Consider the following 26,772-nt stretch of genomic DNA (forward strand, 5'->3'; position numbering starts at 1 on the left):
ATACGCAGGCATTACACCTCAAAATAGAGAAGTCGAAAATTCAACACTGATACATTTAATAAATATATTCATTAGCTGTCGGCAAGATAACGCTTAAGGCCCTTCTGTGTCATACTGATAGATCTGTATCGAAGGTGCTAGGCCAACTGTATGTAGAACCCTTTCCTTCAAGTAAAAACTCTCATTTTATGGAAAGCTTAATTTAATTATTGTAAAAGTGTAATCATTGTTGTCGGTATGCTTGATTTATGTTCCTCAGCTCCGATAATTAGTGGAGCCACCCTAATCGCGAGCTAACACCCTATTTTGATTGCATCTAATCTTGCTATTCGGTAACTCTCTTAACATAGTGAAGAGCGTTTACATATAGATGGCAAAAGGATACAATGTCCTACTTGAAAATCGGGTCTTGACGTCGAAAAGCATGCGAGTAGTATCAGGTCCCACTCTGGGCTCAGTGACCATTTGGGAAGCAAACACGGCATGGGTCTCGGTGTACTTCTCCCTTGCCCTCGTCTCTTAACTATCGTATTGTTACCTTCTTTCCTGCCCTCGCATGCTTACTTTTTCGTTTTTATCTGTCCTTTCCCGGTGATTTTTCTAGGCCTGTTGCCTTATGGTCCTGATGTCCAATGCAATGCCTCTACAGAGAAGCGCCCTGTGCGACAGGCCAGCCACCGAGTGGTGCTCAGAACCGATTCAGACGCCGTGGTTGCTTCGAACAACGCGACAACCATACTCGTGCAAGGCAACACCGTTAACAATAAGGGCGCTACAAATTCAAGCGCTTTGAACAACGGTGGCACTAAAAATTCGCTAAATATTGGACGTAACGGCGGGACTCCTCAAAACGACAAGGAACAAAACCAGTGTCCTTTGAGCGGTTTTGTTTTGCGTCCTACGTCTGGATGTTCGAACGAAGTCATTCACCGGGAGCGTCAAGTGGATAAGGTGAGCATTAGTCTACGCACTTACGTAACGTAAGTTAACTGAGCCTGCGTGCACAACTTCATGTTTGCGAAATGCTCAAATATCGTAACGAAGTTTATCATGGACAAGAAGTGACGCACGATTTAATAATAAATAATTGTTGCTTTTACCGTTTGATATCTGCATATGCTAACCATACGCATTGTTGCTTTGCATATCTTACAATTGTTTAAAAAAATCTGTTATTGATATGTCATTACGAGCTGCAGTAATATGCGTATGAGCGCTTATATTTAACATACATGCATGCTCTGCGATAAGACATGCTCATGATATTCTGAAAAGTTAAAGTGAGAACACCTGCAAGATTTTGTGACGTATTGAAGATTTGAGCACCCTTATTTACCTCTCAAAGCTGCAATCGTTAAGCTCGGCACTATTCACTATCAGCGTGGTGCTTTGCATGATTTACGTACTATAAATCGTCAGAAAGATCGTAGGCGAACGTCGCATGGAAAAACATTTTCTTCTACCTTTTATCAAATGACATTACTTTACTCATGTATTATAAAGTTCGAGCTAAGTTCACACATTGGCAAAGTATAGTGCTTTTAGTGGGCTCCCATTTCATATCTATTATCAGATATTCAGTGCAAAAGACCTGCGAAGCAAAACTAAATATCAGCTAAACTAGAAATAAGAAGAGAGCACATCTCTATCGAGGATCAGTGTAATAGCTGGCCTTTTCGTTTATACTACTAGGATACTACTAGGATTTGTAATAAACTGATAAATCTACAGAGCCAATGAATCGATTTCTTGTATTTTCGTTGTCTATACGGTAGCCGAACCATCAGAAATGCGTTTCTAAGCTTGCTCGTGCCAAATTTACTGGATTTTTTCTTTCTGAAAAAACCGATTTCGCCAGATCACGTGTCTTGTGTTGTGTTAAAACGCTGATAGGGCTACGCGTAATGGTCTTGAATGATAAGCTAACTTGACAAATCTGCAGAAGTATCGCTATGTATGTATACATGTACGTATGCATACAAATGCAGTATGCGGTCTACGTTTCAACATCCGTGACGGCCTAAATATTGAAGCGTGGAAGACTTAAACGTCTAACGAACCTTTACGGCAACCCGTGCGCTTTTCATGTATAATGGAATTTCTTTTGCCATCGTAATGCAGGCCTAAACTAGAATGAGACCTTTCTTTGTCCTGTTCTCATTGATCTTACCATCCATCTAAGGATCCAAAGTCAATCTAGACGGAGTTTTTACGAAAGCAGCAACTAAAATATTGTCAAAGCTTAGTGTGAACTTGTATTATTATTATTACATTCGAGCCTGTTAGCCGACGAAGCGCATAAATCTAGTGATTCGCGAAAGCTAATATTACTCCGTGGCTTCTTAGAAATCGATGACTTTTGACAAGTCCAAATGCTTAATTTACCATTGCTATAAACTTAAGAACGTCAATGGAAATTATGGCAATCTCGAAGTTTTTATAATGATGTTTCCCTCAGTTTTATCCTTGACTCTGAATAAAGTCTTCACTCCTCTAGATGTTCGCCCACCTAAGTAAGCAGAGTTCAGCCACTAGAAGCTCTTTATTAGCACGCAAGGAATATATGTAACTTGACTATATAGGTTTTTTTTACTTAGGTAGAAAATGTAAACTTAGTGGGGCTGATCTGTTCGGTCTATGTCAATTGTGTTGAAGGTATCGACGCACACTCTCCGAATTAGCGAGTTCGCGTTTGGCAGCTCTGCTTCGCGAGTGAACCAAACGACGACACAACTTCAGCCCGCTCACAGCGACTCCGATTTGCTCGACGGCATCAAGGATAACAGTCGTAGCAATCATTCGCAGGTCAGTTAGGGTCCAATGGATGTAAATGCAAATAATTCGTAACTAGAAAATGCAGTGATCTTATCGTGTGCCGCAGTTATAACTAGACAGCGAATCTTTTTCGAAAACGTTAGAAGGCCGTAAGATAATTTCGAATTTTCATATGTAGCACTTTCCTGTGAGTAAAAGTAACGAAAATTGCCACTTTTTTATAATAACGTATATATTTATTGTGGAGTGAATCAACCGGTGTTAAGCTAAGGATTAGAAATAGACAAGGTATTGATTTAATTCAAATATGCGCTTTGATAAAGGACGTTGGTACAGCCATTATCTCGGGGGTTTGTAGTAACAGAAGAGGTTCAAAAAGGCGAAGAACGGGACAATCGAGCTTATTGAATACCGATCGAATTATAGAAGTGGTTAGAGTCGCTGATCATTTCTGTGTCAGAAAATACATAAAGTAGACGTCGGCAACTCGCTTACCAGGTACAAGCAACAGGTTCCCGTGACTCGACATCCGGTTATAGCGGTCCAATACGACGCGCTGCCGTTAGTGAACTGCATCTCGATCAAATATCGTCGTCTTTGTCGGTAGCGCATAGGGCCTCGCAGAATAACAGCCACAAACAGCTTAAGAGTCTGTCCACAGCCACACTCGATCAAAGGTACACAATATTGAGTCGACATATCCATGCTAGAACGGCACTCCAAGTTTAACAATAATTTTTAACAATTTGGTCTACTTTCTTTTCCTCAACGTAACTTTCTCTATTGAAGCGTACTTTTCACATATAATAGCAACTCTCGAGGCACAACGGGTCTAGGTGATTCCTCATATTAAATTCTGGACGGTACTCTTGATCTAGCAGCCTAATAGTGGCTGTAATAAAATCTCATCATTTCGATACATTTTTAGTAACAGATATGACTGTATTTCAAATAGAGCGATAGTAATGAAAGTGTATTTTCTTTCAGCTATGCTCAAGTAGAGCCTCGTTCGGCCGAGAAGTACGGAACCTTAAGACGCACCTCGCGCTGCTACGAAGATCCGAAATATCTCGGTTATTCAGCAAAAGCAAAACCGGTACGTTACATACAAAAAGACTATCACCTTAACAGCAATAGATAAATAGTAATATCTGTCTTACTGGCTACATCTATGCCTCTTGCTCATTTTAGGTGCAACCTCCCGTGGTACCACCTAACCCGTATCCTAACCGGAAAGATATTTACGGTACATACCGCGCCGCGAAAAAATACACGGCCCCAAAAATTCCTGCAGGGCTGGAACCTTTAGATCAAGAGCCCATCTACGCTGAGCCCCTAGAACAAGGGAATTCTCTATTGTCCTTAGATGATCAGAAGACTAATTGCGACGGGGCTAGGGGAGGCATGCAGCAACAGCAGCAGCAGCAGCAGCAACAACAGCAGCAGCAGCAGCAGCAGCAACAGCAACAGCAGCAGCAGCAACAACAGCAGCAGCAGCAGGCAAATGAGAACATCTATCAGGTGAGGGCAACAAGGCGTTCGCTTTATATTCGAATGTTAAATGTGGCACAAGACCTTTGAACATCGTAACTTAAGTTTAGACGAAGACATTTTGACGTTTGTCTAGTAACTAACTATAAAAGAATCATTATGACACCTTTCAGGAGATTCGAGGTACGGCGACGCTGTCACGGAAGGAGCGCCAATTGGCAGAGCTTGCCCTTGAGTTGGAAAAGGCACGTTACCATTCCGTGCCGAATCGTCGATCTGCCCCTGCAATTGCAGAATACGCTAGTGAATGGGATCCGGTCAGTAGACAGTTTGAACATAATCATCAGCGATCGCAGCAGCAGCAGCAATCCTTGTTTACGTACTCAGTTAACCAGGTACGTCCCTTCCCTAGACTGCTTGTTCTAATTTCTTTCGAATCCAAATCGAAATCAAAAACAGATTGAAGATTTTTGGCTTGTTCTAAAAGATGCACTGCCTTGCAATTGTTCTTGCGCTCGATTGCGACCTCACTTCGCAAGGTGAACAAACGCATGTGAATCAGATACTATAATAGACTGCTAAATGGCACAAAGTCTGAATCTGTATCTTTAGGTAGCTCTTCGTCATGTAAATTGTTTCGTGCTTCGCACATACAGGGCTCTCCGCAGTCCCGGAAACCGCGGCAGCCGCCTACAATACCGCGCACGGCAAGTACGACTGGGGGGTCGATTTCTCGAGCTGGTTTATTTGGGTTGAAAAAACTACTGAAGAGAGGAAGTAATAAGGAGCACATCAAAGATGAGAAAGAACATAAAGCAAAGGAACGAGAGATGATTAAGGAGCTTACTACCGGCGCAGCTTCATCAAAAAAGACATGGAAGGCAGAACTACACATTTCTCAACCCAGGTTAGTTGATCAGGCGTACGATCACCCGAGGCCTAGCTTTGCTCATGGGTATGATTTATACTACTATACATAAATATGTAACCACAACTTGTTATCTTTTCGATGAACAAAAACCTATATAAATATATACATAAAAAGTGTCTCGAAAAGAAATATAAGTTATAGGTATAATACAGCAGATTATACGATGTCGTAAACTAAGAAATGATAACTACAGATTATTAGCATACAATGAGGTAAATGCAATAACAAAGGGGGTTTGAAAAAAGGAAAGTAAGTTTTTATGTTTGTTTCCATGGTTTTCTTTCTTCTTTAATTATCTATATTTACTGCGTATATTATTCTGAACAACGATATACAAATTAATGGTCTTTGGAATTAGGTCAATGTGCCGACCCGAGATTCTTCACCCGTCCGACCTCGAGCGTTTAGGGGACGCAGTCATTTACCAGACTCCTAGGATGAACGCCAGTAAACTTGAACGTTTCGGATCCGTTCTTCATGGCACTTCCGAAGCTCAGTTCCAGGTTAGTATCACGGAATTCATACGACCAATAAAAAAAAGCAGCTAGATATTTTTCTTAATATAAAGAAAGAAAGAAGGTTAGGTGTTCCGTATTACCAATAACTATTACGTGTTATTAAACGAGACAATTTAGTTATAGTGCCTGGGAAATAGAACAAGATTTGAGTCCAGAGATCTAAACCGAATATCACTATTCTTCTATATTATCTAGTTTTTGTCCTTTGTTGCCGTTTGTATAGCAATAAACAGTGAAATACAGTGTTACATCCAGCATATTTTATCTTCACGCCAGTATACGGGGTTGTGTCTAGTTGTGCATAGGTTAATAACGGAAATATCAAGACAATGTTTTTTGGTAAAGAAAATACTAATTGTGTGGATTCACTAACTACTCATTGAAGAGTCACAAAAGAAGCCAAGTCTCGAATCAGTAGAAGCTATTTTTCATAAGCTCCGTTTATTCCTCATATCCATATTTTTTTTAACGGTATAAACAAGTTATAAAGACCGTCGAAAATAACAGTTCGATTAACCAAAACCATATAGGAGCAACTTTGTATACGTATAAAAAAGCATTTGAGAGCCCTGTGGCTTTGGAGACTCAATATGTAGGATTTGCAGCTGAAGCTATTTTTGAAAGCTTATGGGATGCAGATTTCAACATTTCTACGTATTTCGCATAAGCATTATTTATCTTGAATCAAAAAATTCACTATCGATTACGCTATCATTGCATGCTAGGTTATTATTAGCGATGTAAACTGAGGCAACAAAACTGAAGTTAAGGACTAGATTTTAAAAAAATAGCCTAGCGTAGTTATGAGCAACCCAAGGCTTTGTCAACTGATCTAAAAGCAATTGGCGATGATCATCGTCGAACTAGATACCCGGTAAAAGCTACATGGTTATAAAAAATAATATATTTGGAAACACAAACGGTCCTTTTGATGATCGTTAGACCCGATAAATGTGATCACTCAAGACTTCAGTGGAAATGAGGTGATGACATAGGTTGAGATGGTGAGGTAATTACGGTTGAGAAATTAATACCTCATGAAGGTTCCCTTTCAATCGCGAAAAGTATCCTCTTTAGTTAAACTGAACCCAAAATCTACCATTCATTCTAATCATCTGAAGAATTTTAGAGGTTCTTCGCACACATGTCAAACGCAAATTATCGTGTGCGTTTTCTTCCGAAAGTTAACGTGAATAAGGCAGATTACCAAAGTTCTTCGAACATAGAATATATACAAGCCACATAGGTACCAAGTTATCCTTGCCTCTATGCAGGGACGGCAACTTCCAACGCTGTTTTGATTCTAGATTCTACGGTTCCTCTGACGAACTAAGGTGTGAAATACAAATCTCTATGCCAAACACTCAGAAATACTTCTATTAAACAGAATGAAACAGAAGAGCTGACGATATCTTAATTTACGTCGTGTCGTACCAGGAACGAATATTATGAGGAACAGCCTAACTTCATTGTTAGATCAAACAGTCAAATCCTAATAACAAGGGAGTGTGCTAACTAAATACTCATCGACGGAATTCATCAGGGATGAAGGGAATTATAAAAGAATCGTAGTTAGATTTGAAGCTCAGTCTAACGTTTAGGTTCAGGTCCGATCATGACTATGGATAGCAATAACAATAGAACAATCTTTTCACGTCTTCACGCTCCACTGGGAGTAACCTGGAAAGCTGCTTGTGACAAGGTTCGTTGCCTCTCAATAGAGGCAAAGCTGGCGTTAACGATGAAAACATCGGGCGTCCGTTTGCACAGATATAGCCCCAGAAAGATCGACAATCCTATGCCTGATCTAGCCAAATGGTTTGATGGACTGTATTTAAAGAGAAAATAATTTTTCTAGTTAGAAAGAGCGTTATATAAAAAAGGGGTGAGAATATAGGGCCGAACAAAGAGGGGTACATGTACTGCCTTGTCTCGTTCGTTGTCTGAAAGGAGACCTAAGTAATAGTAACAACAACAACAGCAGCGTTATAACAAACCGTTAATTGCCAATGTGAATATACTTCTAATCATCTGTACAGGTGGCATCGTAGACAGCTGAAGCGGTCACGTGCCAACAGTAACATTCACCGTGCCCCTCCAACAGTTCCTCACAATGTGTATACTACATGTAGCTCCAGCACCCCGCGAAGTTGTTACCTGTCTGTAGCAGTACTACTTAATATGGTTTATGCTAGTCGTGAAGATGCAATTCTGTCTGGTGAAGAAAGCTTCTTATCTTCAGTTGCGGTTTGCTGTTGGCGTCGCTACCATTAAATTGGATGGAGCTAGAAGAGCGTGCACATAAACGTAAAGTAACACTATGCAGTAGGTACCCTTTGCGCAGGAGATATTGGCAAATATTTTTAGGGCAAGTTGCTGTTGTTGTGGTCAAGCGCTGCCAGACGCTCATTGCTGCCTTGTCGTGAATAGGATTCGCAAGCCGTTTTTGTGAAGTATCGCTGAGGATAGTTTGACGGGAACAAAACAGTGACCTTAAGAACGTTTGCGCTGTATTCGCTCTGCTGCCTCGGCCAAAACCCCTCGCCAAAATGATGTTCATTTAGCGGTGACATTTAAAAGAGTCCCCTCATTTTGTTTATATAGTTAATCACGGGCATCATTTTTGATAAACAGATTGGATCAGTAGTTTTTCTACGTATGTTATGAATATTTGTAGTAGCTGAAGCATTGTGGCGAATGTTAGCTACATATAACCTTGATAATTTGAATTATATTCCTGTTTACTAATTGACTTGACGAGCTCTTTATTCCATATTGTATACAGATGAATCACTTCCTACGTTCGAAACGAGCGTGCTCGTTTCGTCGTTATTGCGTAGCACGTTTTTCTATAGGTATTTGTGTACACGATTATTAACCGTTTGACAATATCAATAGAGTAACTGTTATGTACAGGCGTTTATCTTCTCGATGATATTTGTATATTGTAATAAATCAGAGTCGGTTTGTATTGAAAGATTTGCGGCTTGAACAGCTCCCGTCCACCGTCGTTATCGATGGTAAACAGCGAGCCATTTATAAATAAGCTTATAGAATTGCGGTTATTTCGTACGACAACAGTTTAGTCAAGCTACTTTGTTATCTGTCACGATCATCATTAATGAATAGTTACGATTGGATAGAAACGAGCATTACGTAGTCTTAGGCGGAGCTTTGTTAAACCGTACACTGCGCTCTGAATCGAGGAAGATGTTTATAATGTTATTTCCGATAGCAGTCGACACAATCAATGTAACAAATAGAAGCGGACGTATCAAACTTAATTGAGCTAGACTTTAGCTTGATACAGTTTGATCAAGGGCCAAAACTGTTTTGTTTTTCCGAACCTTAATTTACCGCGTACGTCGATCAGACGTTAGGAGTATTCCACAATCAGCTGTCAGCTGCTATACGCACACGCATAGGTCGATTCGGCTGCAGATTCAGAGTCGATAACTTCAGATATGAACTTATTGATAATAGTAATAGCATTCACAAAATCGTCTACTGTTTTTTAGGAAGTTTTGTTAGCTAGAAAGCGCCTAAAACGAATAGGGATTACGGTCTGTTATTTATAATTTACTTCAGTATGACCTCTGTTCTGATAAGCACGAACCGTGATCCCGTATGCCTTTTCCCTCTTACTTGCCTTTAACTTAGGCCACTTCAATTTGAGTGATCCTTATAATATGAGGTTTTCCTTTGGCCGGGACCATCTACAGGTTCAGAGCGGGTATGCCTGTTGTTTTTTAAGGCGTATTCGTTGAAATCGGACGACAGTTTGTGTTTGTCAAACGAAAATAATTACACAGCTATTCTAATCTCGCTCTTTGAAGATCAAATCGATTGAAGATCTTTTGTATAGAACGAGCCCAAACAACTAATTTTCCATTTGTCAATAAAACACATTTTGTGGTACGGTATAGATCAGCATGGCGTTACAACCGATACTTCCAGCAACGTACAGACATCCCTGTGCAGGGGGTCGAAAGTCATTCGTTTGTCTATATTGGTTGCTTACTGCCTGAAACAGGCCGACGCGTATTGCTCTCATCACCCCCATAAAGATCAGATCAAGTAAATGGAATGAATCACGCAGGAACAAAACGCCGATTTTGCTGATCTGTTATAGTCTGCAACCACCAAAAGGGGATAACATGTAGTAATGATTTGTCGTAGGCTTCTTACTGGTGGGATGGTCGCCGCTATTGCTGTTAATGTTGCTCTGATTTTTTTGTCTTCCGCTCTAATACACCTTCACTATCGTTATTACTGCCGATTCTAATGAACGAGGAACCTTAGCCGCTCCATCGTGGGCCTTTGTCGGATTTCGGATGACTTTCTGTGCCCACGTAAATTCGCCCACGGTGCACCCCTCCATGTAGTCCTTTCCTATGCTTCGCTGTTCTCATCGGTCACACTAGAACGCATCGAACAGACCATAATGGAACGACTGTTGTCAGAAGTGGCCATGGCTATGCGTCAGCAGCGATAGTAACGGCGGGGCCGCTAGAAGTCACCGGGTGAGGTCAGCGTTAGCCCGGAAGCTTGCACGCTGGCTTATGATCCCCAATTGGCAACGTGGCCGCGTTAAGTGCACCGAGACGCCAGACGACAAGGGGAGCAGCGAAGAAACAAATGCCGCACACTCACGACGTTCATTCGATTAGCGTTTTGAATACACAATTAACAACAAACGACAAATCACAGAAGAACTTTTTCGTTATGTTACGCCGGATTCAGGTACTCCCTTATGCATAATGTTAAGATGCGTATATTGATGTTTGGTATCGGATTAATATTGTGTTCAGATGATAACGATTTAGATGCGTAGTCAGTGGGAAGGGGAAGAATAGATGTGCGTGATCAGGATACGCTTCTGGAGGTGCCCTCTGTGCACATCCTTTTCAAGCGTTTAGATAATAATTCGCTGTTTAGGCTGCGTTGCATGAAGGGCTTCATACGTGGTTTATTAACCGGATAAGGCGATCAGCTATTTAGGCCAGTCCCTATATTTTACGGACGGTTAACGTTGCCCTAGTGACATGTGTGATACTAAAGCGATAATGGGTTGCCTTCAAAGACTCTATACGCGTATATTCATAAAAGAGTCTCATATGGTGCTTGTACTTTCTCTAAAAACAAAACATTGCTTATTCGGTGTTAAAGACGTTATTAAAAACATCTATAAAAATTAAATGAAATCATTCTTTATCGAGCTAGCTTCTGTTAATATGATTTTTAACAGTAAACATTCGTCTAGGGGCTACACTAATCGTTTGACTAATTTAGGGAAAAATGCCTAAGCGAACCGATGATTAAATTTTAGTTTGCCTATTATAATTCATTCTTGTCTGTTTAAAGCGTCAGAATTATGCTGTTTAACAATATATAAATTATGTCGTCTAAGAGATTTTTCGCCGTTTTCGATTGGTTCGACAGCTGTGACAAATTCAAAATAAATTCCATACAGCCAACTATTGGCTATAATAATAATAACGAGCAAAATCATCGCAATTAAGGTATCTATTCAGTATAACAACGGAGACCCTTTTCGTGATCTTCTTCACTCTCGATTGCAGAAGTACTGTCGGTCAAAAAAATTATAGCCCTTACAACTTAAAGATATTTTACAGAAAAAAATGTTGTCGCATTATTTTATATCTTATTATTATTATTATATATTAAAAGCATGAAAAATTCTATTTACGTATCCATCATGACAAGGAGCGTCGATTGCCTATTATGTTGTCCGTGTCGTTTAGTGGTAGTTCGGTTGCCGTCTAATTAGAACGTTACTTTTTTTGCTGCTTTCTCAATTCCTGATGAACGTTTGCGTTTTTCGTCTTTTTTTTTTTTTACAAACAACTCGAGTTAATCTTTGTTCGCAAGTGGGATCCAGCGTGAGCACGTCCCACGCTAAAAAGTTATCCATATTAGTTTTGGTCGCAGTAGTTCATCTACAGTAGAGGGTTTATCAACCCCTCATTTCGGAGGTAACGCAAACACTTTATTATGCAGACCGTAGAGAAGTCTCTTGTTTCCGACTACTCTAGCGGTTCATACGGCCCATACTGCACTGTGACCACACTTTTCACGTATCGTTCTGCATTTGGGAGTCTCGTAATTTGGGCTGTTCCCATGTAGAATCTTTCGAGTGCATTATTTGGCAGTTTTCCGTTACATTTTTGAATTATCTAAGTGTGGCATAATCCAGTTATGGAGAAGCGTCGACCGAGTCAATCAAGTGCAACCGAGAGTGTTCTCATTATGTAGCAATGGTAACGTGGTTTCGTACGAAACTTAGAAATCTGTGCTAGTCTAGGTTCGAAACCTCCGTCAGACCAGCCGTCTGAAACAATGCTTTGCTGCGGTGCCGAATGTAAAACTGAAAGTATTTTTTAGGTATAAAAACGTATATGTATCTGACAATTGGATCAGGCAAAAAAACTTGCTGATCGTTGCTGTTTCTGGACTATTAGCTGTACACATTCAAGCCGGTCCGCGCGTACATTCTGGAATATCGTTGACGTTTACGTATATTGATGCATGCTGGTACATTGCTCGAAGGCAGAAGGATTCTTCTTCCTTTCATCGCCCTTCTTAGTAGCTTCAGTAACTTTTCTATGATTTGCCGTTTTTCAGACCCCTTGCAAACAGAGTGATATTGCAGGTCTTTTCTGATCGGCTCTTGTACGAATATTGAACGCAGTTACTTTTATGGATAGATATGGGAGGGTTTATGGGTAGAGTCGGGACAAATGCATTTTCGGTGTTTTCCTCATCGCATAAGATGACGCCTACAGTGCATTTTGCCTATGAATTTTTGCTGTATATTTTTGTGAAGCTGCAAGCTAAGCAAGCCCGTCATTAATGGAAGAGTTAAGAAACAGAATGATTGTGCAGGGCCTTCCTTCGAGCTTTAGGTTCCTTCCTGGAGATGACATGCAAAGCCATCCTGAGATGCTGTAGGGAAACGTTTCGGCACGGCATAAGCATCAAGTGGTTATTCAATCTGAAATGAAATTTTTTTCATGTTTTACTTTAGACTATGACACCACCTGTTTTACATAGACATATATGTATAATGTGTATCTGTGCAAGGTGTTTCTGAAGGAACACATTCGAAGAATCGTCGTTTATGTGAAGTTAGCTGTCTCTGTTAGAAGAAATAGCAATCAATTTGCATTATCACTTTAGTTTAGCCTGGTGTACAAGCGCCATCCAATAGCTTCTATAATAACAATGAAAGTCATTCTTCATTCTCGGACAATATTCCTCAAGAAGTGTTCGTCACGCTTATGAATTAGTTCATTAATTGTTTCCACTTGTTTTCTTGTTCTTCGTTACAAAGAGAACGTATGTAAAGTAACCTCTACACACTGCGAGAACTTAAGTTGACTGAATTTTTTTGTAAGAGCTCCAACGGGAGTTAAGTGCGCCCACCTTTGGGAAACGAACGACTGGTTGCTTCCTGTCATCATGTCGTACAACGTCCGTAGGCGTACGGTTGCTCGCATGAACCAACACAATGGTAATAATCTGTCCTATTAATTAGTAAAAACTTAAGGACAAACGGATGTTAATAAGGTATCAAAAATAGATGCACGATGCCTTTATCGCCTTCATTGTTATATATATATATAAATTATTTTTATCAGTGTCGCATATGTAATGAAAGTTGATGGAATAAAAACTTTTGGCCAATAATATATGCATACTATATATCATTAAAAGGACACAAAAAGAAATCTAGTTTCCTTTTAGACGCTTATCTTCGCCATTATCAACCAGTTTAGAATCACCATAATCCATTGTACTTTTCGTGTTTGCGTTAGAACAATCTTGCCACGAGACTATCCCCTAGACTAGAATGTGACTAAACGTACACGGTAAAAATACACAGCAGTTGTCCAATCTAACGAATCTTGATTGATTAAAGACAATCACAAGCTCACAGGAGTTCGGGAGCCGTTGTGAAGAAGTACCGCCAGCTGTCTCCTTCCTATTTATCAAAGTAGTTCGAGTGGGAGTCATTAAGGAAAACCTTCGAGCTTGGATAACTTCAAATTGTTTTTAATCATTTCGATTTTTACTTGGCCGAATTCACGGCAGAAGGTACTTCCAGAGCGCTTTAAAAACAATTATCATGCCAGAAACGCGTTAGAAAAATGCGTTGCATTTCTCTGGTACTTGTTACTCTGGTACTTCACGGTACTTGACACCGGCATGACGACTTTAACTATAATTATTGCTATTATAGTATAGAGATGGTGCAGGTGCGAGATACTAAAGTCAAACATCTCAAATGAATCAAGCGTATTCACGACACGACGAATGGCTCACGAGAAATCTTTCGATCGAACGAATGTGGCTGTCGCAGACGGCCGTAGATCAGCGACTGTTATCCCCAGGCGGATTATCGCTTGGAAGTACCCAAAAAAGAGTGTGATCAATTGCTTTCGGAATGGTGTTTCATAACAATGGACAAGTTGGCGATCGTTTTTAAATGCGTTCGTTTCGAAGCTATTTGCCCCTTTTTAGCTCTAGTGGCACCCTTCGATATGTGTAATAGGACGGACTTTTTTCTTCTCGATGAACACAAGCAGCTCTACGGACACTTAGATACGACTGCGTATTTATGATCATGCTTTAAAGCTTCTATCGTATATATATATATAGTAGGTACATACGATGCGTGCAAGTGGCAAAACCTCATTTCTTAGTTCTGTTGCGGCTGTCATCAACCTTACAACCATCTAGCACCTACTAACCTATATGTCGAGCGGCATTTTTCGCCAATTCTCCCCTCTAGGAACGTAACGCCTCCGAACGTTTGCACGCGTCCTCTTTGCGAGTTCCTTAGAGAATTCAGGAATTAAGGCTCTTAAAATTATTCTCGATTTTGGTAAGCACGTTTTGCCTCTCACATCTGCGGAATACCGAATATATCCACATGGACCTCGGTTGATCCTTAGTCCTCGTTTGCCCTGTCGGGCTTACCAAGCAGTTATAACAAACTGAAACAAGTGATATTCGCAGGTTTACAGACAATTGCAAAGACTGACATTTGCACAGACCTGCCAGGCATATCATCATTAAGTTGTTGGCAGTTCCCTCACATCTTGGTCGATCCCCTTCTTGTTCCCACCCCCTCGCAGGATGAATCCTCATAATTACAATTTTCCACTACCGGCAGAAGCATATATAAAGATCCACGCAACTTTACAGTCACACAGACACGCACCTGCCGATAGACATCTGCGTTAACGTCCGAAAGCGTCGCCTGCAAATACAGACAAGTGAGTGGCCAAGCATCAACACTGATTTTTTGCACCGACTTCTGCCGACTATGCCATCAAAATATAAACAAGCTTTGAAGCGGTTTGCGGTCAAGAAGACGACCCTCCCTAAACAACTTCTTGGCTGAGCCGCAACAATCGTTCCTAACATTACTGCTGTGTCCACGACTGTAGCTGTTAGTGGCTGAAGCCGCTGATCGTCGGCCATGGCCAAACTAAGAGCCAGCAAGCCCTAACGTTGCCTGGTCAGTCTGTTACCCGGATTATGCATTGCAGCAGTGCGTTATGTGAGTTTATACCAATACGACTTGGCATTTTCTTTGTTACCGTACTGTCGACTATTGCCCGACAGCTCCCGGTGCTATAGTCGGCGTCGATTAAGTTCGGAGTTTCTTTCTGGCTGGCAGTGCTACGCTGTCTGAGGCTAAAGCGTTGGGGACTAACGACCAAGTGGGTCCCTTCCAAGTCGCTTATTAGAGCAGTTTCAACGAGAAGCATGACTGAGCCGTCGAACGACCCCGTTGACTCTTGGTAAGCGGTGCTAGGGCAAAGTTTGTGTGTCAGCGAAACGATACATTACCAAATAAGCTGGGTTCGAGCGCGAACTGTTGGCTGATCCTGCCCGTGCTTACAAAGCGGAACACTGTAAACGTGTGAAACTAGTTCTAGTCATTCTAATACAAAGTTTAGCTCTAATGTTGTTTCGCTTTATATCGTTCTTAATTTCTCTACTAACAGGGCTTTTCAGACACCGTTCGCGTCTTATATGTTACCATACAGTATACACACACTGACTTTGTGATCCTGCTAATTCGGCAATATGGATGATTGCCGATTAGAAGCTTTCATAGAGCATCTCATCTAATTGGATGAACGAATAGCTCGTGGTGGATAGTACCCGCGTAACCCATTGTTTAAAGGTTCGATATAATAAACCAATTTTAAGCGGATTTGACCTTCTATTTTTCATAATTAATTCTGCAATTGTTATGTTTCGATCTGCGCTCATTCGTATCATAGTAGGACCTTTAGTAAATCTAAAGCAGCATAATAGGCGCAATGCGCCACGTGTAGCACCGAAACGACGTGTTGAACATAAGACCGAAAATAACTGGAAGGATTTCCATTCGAAGAAGACTATAGCGATGAACGGTCAGATGACTTGATGATAACAACATCTGTACCGGCACGACGTCGTATGCATCAATTCAGACGACGCTTAACACACGGCTGCAGGTAACGACAAAGAAATGGTACTAAAACATATGATTTATAGCATAATTAGGTATGGTGACACTACGACTTGGTCCAAACAAAATACAGCCTTCATTAGAAGTAAATTATTTTAGGAGACAGGATTTGGAGAGAGGTCTAATTTTTCAATCATCGTTGATTGTAGAAACGTTAGCCATGAGACTACGCTGGACCGTTCGCAAACTCCATCTAGGCATCATTCTTCAAATATCAATAAAATAGTTGTAACGTTTCTAGTTACGTACAAATATAATTTTGTTAAAAACAGTGGCCTTTACAGATCTCTTTGTTACATCCAAACTTTACTTGTCTGACAATATGCCGCTATAACATTATCTGGCGGACTGAGATTGCAGTTGGATTCTTCAGGCTTATAGAAGGCGTTCGTTTGTAATTGTTATCCAGTGAATATGAAACACACAGACTTCACACGTAATTTTAACGAGTCTGTTTCTTCTGTTCTGCACAGTATCAGCAACGGTAGTGAGCAGCTAACATACAACTGTAATACAGCAAGAAATTCCCAAAAATTAGAACTATAATAGAAAAGTTGATAGGTAGATTTACGACCTCAAACTAAAAAACACAGCTACCGTATCGAGCGGTTAACGAGGCTGAGAGATGTGCTACGATTACCTTGAGCCATGATCGTAAATCGTCAAACCATTAACGCGATGTGTTGATTTTTTGGTAGCTTCATCTACCTTTCGTATTGTTACTTTTAAGGCTGCGCGGTAATTGTCTGTTTCTTCTGAAGTAAAGTTTTGACAGTGCGTAATGAAGAAGACAAGATACGTCAAGCCGCGTCACACCAAAGCAGAGAACGTAGACAGTTGTATTTCTTTCTTTGGACCTACTCCTGTTACTTTCGTTTAAAATAGTTGCTGCCAGTACTTCGTTAGAGGTTTGCTAATGTTGCTTTACTTCAGCCGCCAGCATCTGCGTGGCTCGGTGGGGCTCAGACTGACGACCTCGCAACACTAGCACCACCCTAGTAGCAGATACCTTGACGTGAAGGTACATGATGGTCTTAAGAGCTAACCTGTAAAGTATATCGACCCTATATGTGTTATTCCGAGCTGGCTACGGAGAGGTCTTGCCAAACTTGCCCGGCGCTTCTTCAACAGATATACGAAATCCCAACGATAACTATATATATATAGTTATCTCCCATTTCTCTTTTTTCGTAGATTCAGTATCGCCAACGCTAACACTTGAATCAGTGGCGGCGGCGCTTTGTTTCTTATGGCTATTACGGCGGCCGGCGCACTTGAATTTAGCTGTTAACAATACAGAACACTAAAACGCTAAGGTATATAGATTCTAAATGAATTCGTCTAAATTTCTAATATTCCTATGATGACAATGAGAGTACGTATATATATATATATATATATATGTATACTCTCACTGTTATTTTTTTTCATGAAAATCATTATTTACCTATTTAATATGACACTGAGTTCTTGATTGGCTTATGCTAGACTCATACAAGATATTGATTAACATTATTGTCTAAATATTTTCAAAGAGTTAACCAGAGTGCAGCCCTAGAGAACATATGCCTCTAGAACGAATGAAGTCCTCATCGATCCGGAATCACCCTTCAAAAACACAATAAACGCAGCATTGACAATGCGTATAAAAAGACCTTGTGTCATTAAAATCTATCTGTCGGATGCTATGGTTTTAGAAACGTTAAATTTAGGCTTCATAGCCGCTACATGAAAATACGTATACATAGTTCACCTACATGGCAATTTTTCGCTAATTGGATTTTTTTATACTCAAAATGTATATAATTATTGTAGCCCTTGCTGGATATGGAAAGCGTGCCCCCACCGCCGCCGATGCGGGAGCGATTCTTTCGTGAAGGTAACGATGCCGAGTCGTTCGACGTGAAGGGAGGAACTTCTAGGGCTTACGCCTCCAAAGGCCTCGAGCACCGACAACAGCAGCAGCATCAACACAGGTAACAATTGACACTGTTGCACCGTTTATATTAGGAAATAGATAGATGCTGGCGTTACTCCAAACTAAAAATTTTAAATATTTAATAATCAATCTCCAAGGAGGCTCTTTTCGCTAATGAAGTCTTACTTTCGCACAGCGTTTTCTTTGGTCTGAGTTTGACCGAGGCCACACATCTGTTGATTTAGTCAGTGAAGCGCAAGCGCTGTACAGATTAGATCACTTATGTTAGAGCGAGGCTTTCGGATGTCGCTTTGGCAACGATAGAACAAGTTGAATGTTAAAAGTATAGCCTAAGGACTTATGCACGGGACGTAAAATATAAATTTCTGTTTGACGACGAACCCATTGTAATTGGCCTAACTTATTCTCCTGCAAACCTACACCATTTGACGGACAGAATAAAACTGGCCTATAGTGAACCAATGAGTTCTTCCCACAGGTATTGTAGATTGCAAACACTGAAATACATGTATAGACGGTGAATAGAAAAAATAATGGTCATACCACAATACGATTTTTAAATGCACCGTAAAATTACTAGGCCAATTATACCACCTCTAATAATATTGGATGTCAGTAAACAAAATTAGAGCGCAGTATACTTTTGAGGAGTTTGTGAATATCATACATACACGTATAGATGACTCCTCGGTGATTACCGTGAATAGATGAAGTATCAACTAATGGGTTTCATATGAAATTTCCCGCTAAATCTAGGCAAAGTAACTGTTCTATGTCGAAGCAAATTCAGAACTCAGCTCAACCGCAGGTACCGAAACGGAGGGCTAAGCTCGACTACGTCAACATGGGTGAGTTTGTTCGACGCGTACGAAAAAAGCGTTCAGCTGCGAAGGACGCGACTCTTCAGTTGAAGGTTTCCAAGAGGCATTATTGTTTTCGTTGTCGCTATTGATCGCGTCCATCCAACAGAAAGTGGAACAATAGAGAGATACAACACGCAGCGAAATAGTGGACGCAAATGTGACAATGGTGCATTGACTTTATAGTTTAACTCTCTACATATTACCGATAGCGTCTCGTGCAATCAATTAACGAAACGGTAGAATCCGCTGTCTCGCTATCTAAACAACAAATACAAAACAAGCAAACTGTCAATATGTTGAGATACCAGATACAAACCAAACGTAAATAAACAAGGCGAATTATCTGTTTAACAGAACTTGACATTTCTGATCTCCCTACGAGGACCGGTCTGGTCGGCAAATTACTTTCAGAATTCCACAGTGGGGTTCGATTCGCAGATGATCTTGTGCAGGTGTTCAATGATTTTCGTTTAGTGAATCAAGAGTCTAACAATTTTCGAGGAGACAATCAGTTGAAGGACGATGATGATTGTTTTGGAGTTAAAATTGAAGAAGATGATGTGGACGACTGTGACGATGATACGCTGTTTTATGGGTACTGCCCTAATCAAAAACTATCAAAACTTCATACTGAGGAGATGGCGCTTGAAAAGGACGCTGTATCTATGACAAGCAAAGACAATGAAGAAGCCTGGAAAGACTACGTTAACATCAAAGTTTCAGAGGGTTTGTCAACAGCATTCGTGTTCTTGAGATTGCACGTATCCTGGCTCATCCTGCATGGGCGATTTCAGCGGCACGGAGATGCGAACCTGTAGAATATGCATCTATCAGTGTGTCAGCATGATGCATGATCCGATTTTATGATCAAGCTATACACTGTCAGCATACTTCCTCGTTTTCAGTTGAAACTGATCCAAAGATATACAGCATTGATAGTTATTTTTGCCTAAGTCTAAACTTGTGGAGGCGTTTCTCAATCAAACTATATCAAATACGCTATAAGTGTCCTGGGTAATTAATACAATCTACATTTCAAATACTTTCATCCATCTTCGCGCTTGAATAACGCACGTTTTTCGTTATATCGCTAGCTTTTTGTATGACCGGCTGATTCATTGAGACAGTTCATCCTGATGGATGGCCATCTGCAAGTCAGCATCTTGGCGCGAATCGTGTAACGTCCTTTTTGTACAAGGGTTTACCATAAGGGTTGCCAAAGCCGTGGTTATCTGTTCGTTCGTTTGTTTTTTTCGGATAACATTTTACATCACAGGTTCACTTCGGAAACTTCGGATTGGTCGGAGCGCCGCGACAACTATAGCCGCCTCATTTTGAAACAATCGACGAAATAAAATATTTAGTACGGGGTGAGTTATTGTTGCGTACGTCTGTGAGAACTAGTGTACTTTAAGAAAGTATCATCGTCGTCACCTCGCGATGGCCTCAGATATAGTACTTGACGTTGCATTGCCACGCAGTATTTACAACTCATTTCATTGAGATTCAACACCTCTTCCACATTGTCTGCTGGCGTTGCTTTTTCTTTGGCCATCTGAGTGTTGAGTATATTTTCTGAATAGCGGCAACCCATGTGGCCGTGACCCGATTCTCCTGTGGGCGACCCAAAGCTGACGCACGAATGGACCAGGCAACCAAGTGAACATCGGCTTCGAATGATTTCTCATCATAGCTGCTATTGCCAGTTACCACCATCGGCGTTGTGAAGGCATCGTCGTGCTAATTAAAAGCGTTAGCGTAATACGGCCGGCTGTGGACCGGAGTTTAGTACAACGTCTTTGTCCTGAAATGCACACTACGTAAAAATGCGCAAGATGAAAGACTACATAAAATAAACGCATTGAAATCTAAGATTACGACCCGTGTGTCACTTTATCTGTCTGTCATTATCGTTCATGTTGTTTTTGTGAAATCTCTATATTGTGGAGGCACTACAATTATTTTTATATTAAAACAGGGTTCTTATAACAGTTGGTCAGATTGTAAAGATGTCACCACTTGGTGCCAACGGACATACAGATCTGCGTATGTAAAAGTTCAAACTAGCGCAAATGGTTTGAACCTCTTTGCTCACGTATTTGCAAAATCCTTCAAGAAGAAAAGGTAGCTAGCTAGCTAGCTATACGTGCGCACATACAGTGAAAGTAGATATGCGGCTAGTTTCGTACCTTTTGACCACAAAAGGCCCTTGTAGTATTGATTTTACATAAATAATATTTATAAGAGGAAAGGCTAAGTACTTAATTCGATCGTACGGTTCCAGCAGGCGTAAACCTTTAGTTCATTGAGAAGTACATAACTAAATAAAAGTCTGCACAAATATTCATTTTATAGTCCGCTATTAGGTTAATCTTTTTCATTGTAGACCTTGAAAGGCCGTGACTACTTACCGAGTCCACACATGATTGGGAACAAGTTTTTTAATTTTTCGAAAGAACCGGTTGACTACTTTGTGCTGAAAATTGCGGTCAAAGGCATAACAGCGAACTTCAACAAAAGATCTCATGCACTGTGAATTTCAAGGTATATCTCCTCGCGGCATTTGGGGTAATAATGTTTATGCTTCATATCTGGATGTGGACCCAAATGTGAACGAAATATCGTATTGTGTTTAACCTCTTTAACACATTATTGTATAACGGTATTAGTTGAAATAATAAAAATTACGTTTTTAGTGTAAGAATAACTTTATTTAAAGCTGCAAATATCGGTGATGGCCGATCGATGATGATATTATCTGCGGGTCTATTTTTTTTTTTTTTTTTTTTTGCAATAGTGGTTTCGAATGAATCCATTGACTGTTTTATAATAAGACACGATCGCTTTTCCTTTTTCCTAACACCTTAACGTCGGTCCTAGACCACACTAGAGTTGCCGTTGTTGTAACGCAATGATTTGCTTGTCCAATGTCTGGGCTTTGGCTAAATGCATATTTCTGAAATAATCTATGTGCACGACTATTTAATGGTGAAGTTGTGCATCTTCGTGTCTGCATCTTGATGAAAAGTGGACTCAGCAATTTACGTTTTCCCTTACTACGTTTTCTTTTAGTAGTCAATAATGTGGTTTGAAACGCGACGATGTTTTGTGATTAATTTCCTTTGCTACCGCTTGGGGTCGTTTCTATACGTTCGTTTCGATGCTCAGATGTTGGTAAGTGTATCGCGTCCCCGGAAGCGTCCGATTCGCCGATGCCGTCAGTTCAACGATGGAACTCTCCTGAAACGCTCCTTAGCGTTCTCATGGATGTCAACCATCACACACTGGTCGCTCTGCTCAGCCACGTAAGTCATATTTTGGTCTTTTACTTTGTATGTTTATGCATCAATATAAGCCATTGTATCGAGCATGTGATAGTAGTACATGGTCTGCATTCGGAGGGAAGTCGAAACGACCTTTACATACGGACGAATAGTAAATAACGAGCTAAATATTAATAACAATGTTCCTTGCATAGTGATTGCTTTTTTAGTCCGCTTTCGCTGATATTCTAGTATAGTGAGTTTTAGTTATGTTTGCAACGTAAAACATTTTTACGTAAAACATAATCTTAGAATATCGATTTTTTTTTTTATCCCGAAAAGCGTAAGGTGTGCCATAGGCACAGTACTCTTTTATGTGCTTTACCTTCAAGCAGGAGTACTGCGTCTCACGTAAAAAAGATGGCTTGTTGATCGCGTTCCGTTTCGTGTGATGTATATTCGATATAGGTCTCGACGTGCAGCCACGGGTTGCCCGTTCCCGAGATCGGAGCTTGTCCATCGGCGGTGTCTGGCAGCCCCTTAGGCTCGGCCGGTCTGTCCTGGGCAGATTTTACACTTACTTCAGAGCGTATCGCAAAGGGTCGTGATATATCGGTTTGTCGTGCACTACATTCTCCCACAGGCACAAAAGTCACCCTCATGGTTAGCTTCTTACGAGTTTGTGACTTATAACTTCCACTATATTAGAACCTTTTAGTTATTTGCTATGAACGAAAGGAACGAATAGCATTTTAACCTACTAATAGTGAAGTTCAACTTTACAATCATCAACCTCGTTTACATGATATGATAACATTTACACCTTTAGCTCACTCCACCAAAGGCCTTGCCGGTTGCTGATTTCCTTCTCGAGAGGTCTGTGGTGGCTTCAAACGGACTTCAGCCTGGTCACACAGTACTAGTGTTGCCCCAGTCACAGGTAAGGTTACCTTCCAACGCCTCGATTAGCCTAGCGCGATTATCGATTAATTGGCCCGTGAGTTTATAATTATATTAATACTTATTTTAAATGGGGTTAAAATAGAAAGGCCAGTGATTTAACAAACGCTGTCCCATATAGAGTAACACAGATATAACAGTTAAATTCGCTAGAACGGGTATGGTTCGCATGTTCCCGCGACGCACATTAACGTTGAACATTAAAACGATCGCCTGATTCCAATTAATTGTAAAATGAGTACAGAAAAAGCTCATCACAAAAATGTTGTTCTAATAATTTTTATTGCTAAATATAAATTTCAGATTCGCACCCTGGCTGAATTCTCTGTCCACTGTGATGCCCGCAGTGCCCTTTACGTAATGCTACAATTGTGCAGAGATTTACAAAGCTTGCAATCGCAAGGGGTACAGTATATCTTCCCCGAACTGCATTCATCGCAGTGTCATAAAGTATTAAGGCAATAAATCGATCGCTAGGCTGGTATCTAATAATTCACTGGTTTGCCCCGATGGCGGACGAATGATGGTGGCGATAGGCACCAAAATTGTTGGTTATTAAAAGCACGGTGCTTACTTTATTGCGTCACAACAGTAAACTATAACACGTTATGGTGTAAACAAAGACAGTAAATAGCTTTTTGTTTTACTTGACTAAATAGGTTAGTAGTTTGGTGGAGTCAGAACAGCGAATCCTGGTCGCATCCTGGGATCAACTTGCCTATCTGTTGTTCATGTACAAGAAAGCACCGCTCGGATCGAATTCTCATTACGTACCACTTCACAGGTATGCTCTTTAAAGGTTAGTGTACGAATTATATATTTTTAAGGGGTCGCTCGGACAACTAGTAAAGTTTGAAATAATTTCAAATGTCAGTGCGCTATTTCTTTCAATTTTACTTACTTAATGGTTCATGTTTAATTGTTTGGTGTGATAACTTCAGGTTTGCGTTGTCTATTCTCTCCGAACTTGAGCTGGCAAAAAAGGGCCAGCCATCGTCAACCCATGGGAATGGCAGTGGGCTCTTATCCAGTTTTGCACTCGTAGCCGATCTACTCCGTCGCAACGAACTCGAACTCTGTCAACGCGTGATCGAGTTTATCTTATGGGAAGCCCCGCGGAATCCGTTGGCGGGTCAAGACGCCGACCTGTCAGATGCCGCAGTTACGATGTCGCCACAAGGCCGTCAGGGGGGCCAGCGGGGAGTCGACAGTAATTCACAGAAGTCGGTGGACAAAATCGATGACGACAATGACGATATGGAGGCTCTTGCAGGAGCTTTGGGCCGTTGGCTGGCAGTACAGAAAGCACTTGCCTCACAGAAAAACTCTTGCGTGCGAGATCCGCACGCGAAGGCGGCTCAGTTAAAAATAGCAAAGCCGGCCACTCCCTGTAGCGTCTACCTGGAATATCAGCTTCAGTTTTTGACCTCTGCGACGGGACGCAGTTTAGCTGATACTCTGGCGGTTATCCGCCGTTACGAAAGCACAAAGCTCAATGAATCACCACACCAGTCTGAGGCCTCTCACGATGACAGCTTCGGCGAGGAGCTGTATGCTGACTACCGTTTTTGCTGACGGAGAGATACGGCTATAACAAGTTGATAAACCCAAATAACAAACAAATTGACCTGACCTACCAATGACATTTGCTATTTTTATATGTATTCAAGCTGATATTGAAACAAACAGCAGCGGTTAGGATTGACAAAGCCTAACAAGCGGCCTCCACATAACAACGCTCAATTATGATTTGCTGGGTTTAATTATCAAATCTCATTAAAAAATTACCACTTATGAATGTTATCGTTTGCTTTCTACCATACTAACATACTTTCGTATGTGATAACTTTTTCTTCATCAATGATGATACAATGTTATCTCATTCGCAGTGATGTTGTACCTATCATTGCTGCTATTGTTGCTATTGCTGTTGTTGTTAGCACATTCCGCCATAATGATGGGAATGATGATGGTGAGGATGGCGACGATGGTCATGGCTGTGTTGAGGATTCAAGTAAAGGAAAGTGGAGGAGGGGCTGACGGCGGGGCATACAAGATATGTGCGCGGTATTGCGCATGCACAAAAGCATATTCCTCTCCGTTTCGTACGAATAGAATAACCAGTCAAGTGTACGTTAGCGTTGCTGTTAATGTTTGTTGACTGAAGAGAATGAAAAATGACAAGATGTCTTTTACATCGCAATATGCAGATCCGGTAACGGACGATGCCCATAAGTCCGCTGCGAACTTCACGACGGTTGTGGTTGTATATATTTTGTATTATAGCGGTCAATAAAAAACAAGTTCGAGTAAAGTGTTGACTGATATATTAGTGGTCATAGTGCGCAGTAAAAGTTAATAGTTTTTGTGTAGGAGATTCATCGCTATTTTGATTTAGGATACGCTACATTCGGCGGCAGGACTATACTATCACAGCGCTCAACAGCAGAAGTACTTTTTGGTCGACGAAGCTATCTATATATTGAAATACATTAGATTATATCACAGCTGTTAACTTGGCATTAAGGGCGGCATTCTTCCTATGCGACGAAGTTTAGGAAGGGGTTTTTAGCTATTCCTCTTCCACATCCATATTGAATGTTACCGAAATTATTACAGATACAAGTAAGTGACAGATTTTCTCCCTCGAATAGTTTAAACTCTTACGTTGAAGATTTACACATAGGTAAAAACGTAGCGCAGCTGTAAGACTCTATAGTTACAAAAGAACCGCCGTATAATGAGGATATCGCCTATGCGAACAGTCGACACTCCCATCTAATGTTCGAAATTGCACGACTACGGTTGATTTAACTTAGATTTTCGTATCGGATTATTCAAATCCCTTTGTCACTATTAGACGATCTAGCTTTCGCTTTTAACGCAGATCAAGTGTGTCTTACGGTTTAGCACAAGGCGTGTTGGTAGGACACGTTGATCGTATCGTGGTAAAACATAGATGACGCGGTAACCGATGAAGTAAATCATTGATTGCACCTCAGAAGGGCAATACGAAGATACACAGCGTACAGAAGTCCTACGTAGCGGCCGAACCGATACGGATTACCTGATCACTACGAAAAATTAGCGTAGCATAGCGGGACGAATCCAATATTCTGTATCCTGTATCTAGGGTATGTATGTCTGCGCATTCAATTCATTCAAGTGAATTTTAAAAACACCGAGGCGTATGAGGGATCTGAATCGATATTCATTTATTATAACTAATCAGCAACTCTGATTTTCTCTTCTCTCGATTTCTTACGTAATTATTAACGAAATAAGAACACCTGTGACGTCGTTACGGGACTGAATCAATTTGGTCGCCGTCAGATTATGTTAATTCGGTAGTCCGTAGCGAATCCATTCCATCTTTTGACCTATGATAACTTGCCGCTTGTGTCCGGAATACCATTGCGGATCCCTCTCCGACTCGAAACACGACCAACTCTGAGAAAGAGTGGGTTAACCGTCGAAGCT

At 40.8% G+C, this 26,772-nt stretch overlaps 1 protein-coding gene across 3 annotated transcripts in view; it reads left to right on the top strand.

Moving 5' to 3' along the window:
* Nucleotides 1–25,606, top strand: part of LOC111267412 (uncharacterized) — a 54,700-nt gene extending 29,094 nt beyond the window's left edge. For 2 of the 3 annotated variants that reach the window (XM_086971316.1, XM_022845651.2), the window contains exons 6-22: nucleotides 605–951; nucleotides 2,656–2,805; nucleotides 3,274–3,452; nucleotides 3,763–3,871; nucleotides 3,967–4,296; nucleotides 4,440–4,661; nucleotides 4,923–5,173; nucleotides 5,556–5,700; nucleotides 18,083–18,243; nucleotides 18,963–19,054; nucleotides 19,481–19,795; nucleotides 22,238–22,374; nucleotides 22,801–22,995; nucleotides 23,162–23,272; nucleotides 23,596–23,697; nucleotides 23,952–24,076; nucleotides 24,234–25,606. In XM_086971316.1, coding sequence (XP_086827442.1) covers nucleotides 605–951; nucleotides 2,656–2,805; nucleotides 3,274–3,452; nucleotides 3,763–3,871; nucleotides 3,967–4,296; nucleotides 4,440–4,661; nucleotides 4,923–5,173; nucleotides 5,556–5,700; nucleotides 18,083–18,243; nucleotides 18,963–19,054; nucleotides 19,481–19,795; nucleotides 22,238–22,374; nucleotides 22,801–22,995; nucleotides 23,162–23,272; nucleotides 23,596–23,697; nucleotides 23,952–24,076; nucleotides 24,234–24,867 — 3,605 coding nt within the window. In that variant the 3' untranslated portion in view covers nucleotides 24,868–25,606. The remainder of the gene's footprint in view (nucleotides 1–604; nucleotides 952–2,655; nucleotides 2,806–3,273; nucleotides 3,453–3,762; nucleotides 3,872–3,966; nucleotides 4,297–4,439; nucleotides 4,662–4,922; nucleotides 5,174–5,555; nucleotides 5,701–18,082; nucleotides 18,244–18,962; nucleotides 19,055–19,480; nucleotides 19,796–22,237; nucleotides 22,375–22,800; nucleotides 22,996–23,161; nucleotides 23,273–23,595; nucleotides 23,698–23,951; nucleotides 24,077–24,233) is intronic. The other variant, XM_022845652.2, reaches the window with a different exon arrangement.
* The last annotated feature ends 1,166 nt before the right edge of the window (nucleotides 25,607–26,772 follow it).

Source organism: Varroa jacobsoni, unplaced genomic scaffold, assembly GCF_002532875.2.
Source record: "Varroa jacobsoni isolate VJ856 unplaced genomic scaffold, vjacob_1.0 scaffold_1181, whole genome shotgun sequence".
NCBI classification, from domain to species: Eukaryota; Metazoa; Arthropoda; class Arachnida; order Mesostigmata; family Varroidae; genus Varroa; species Varroa jacobsoni.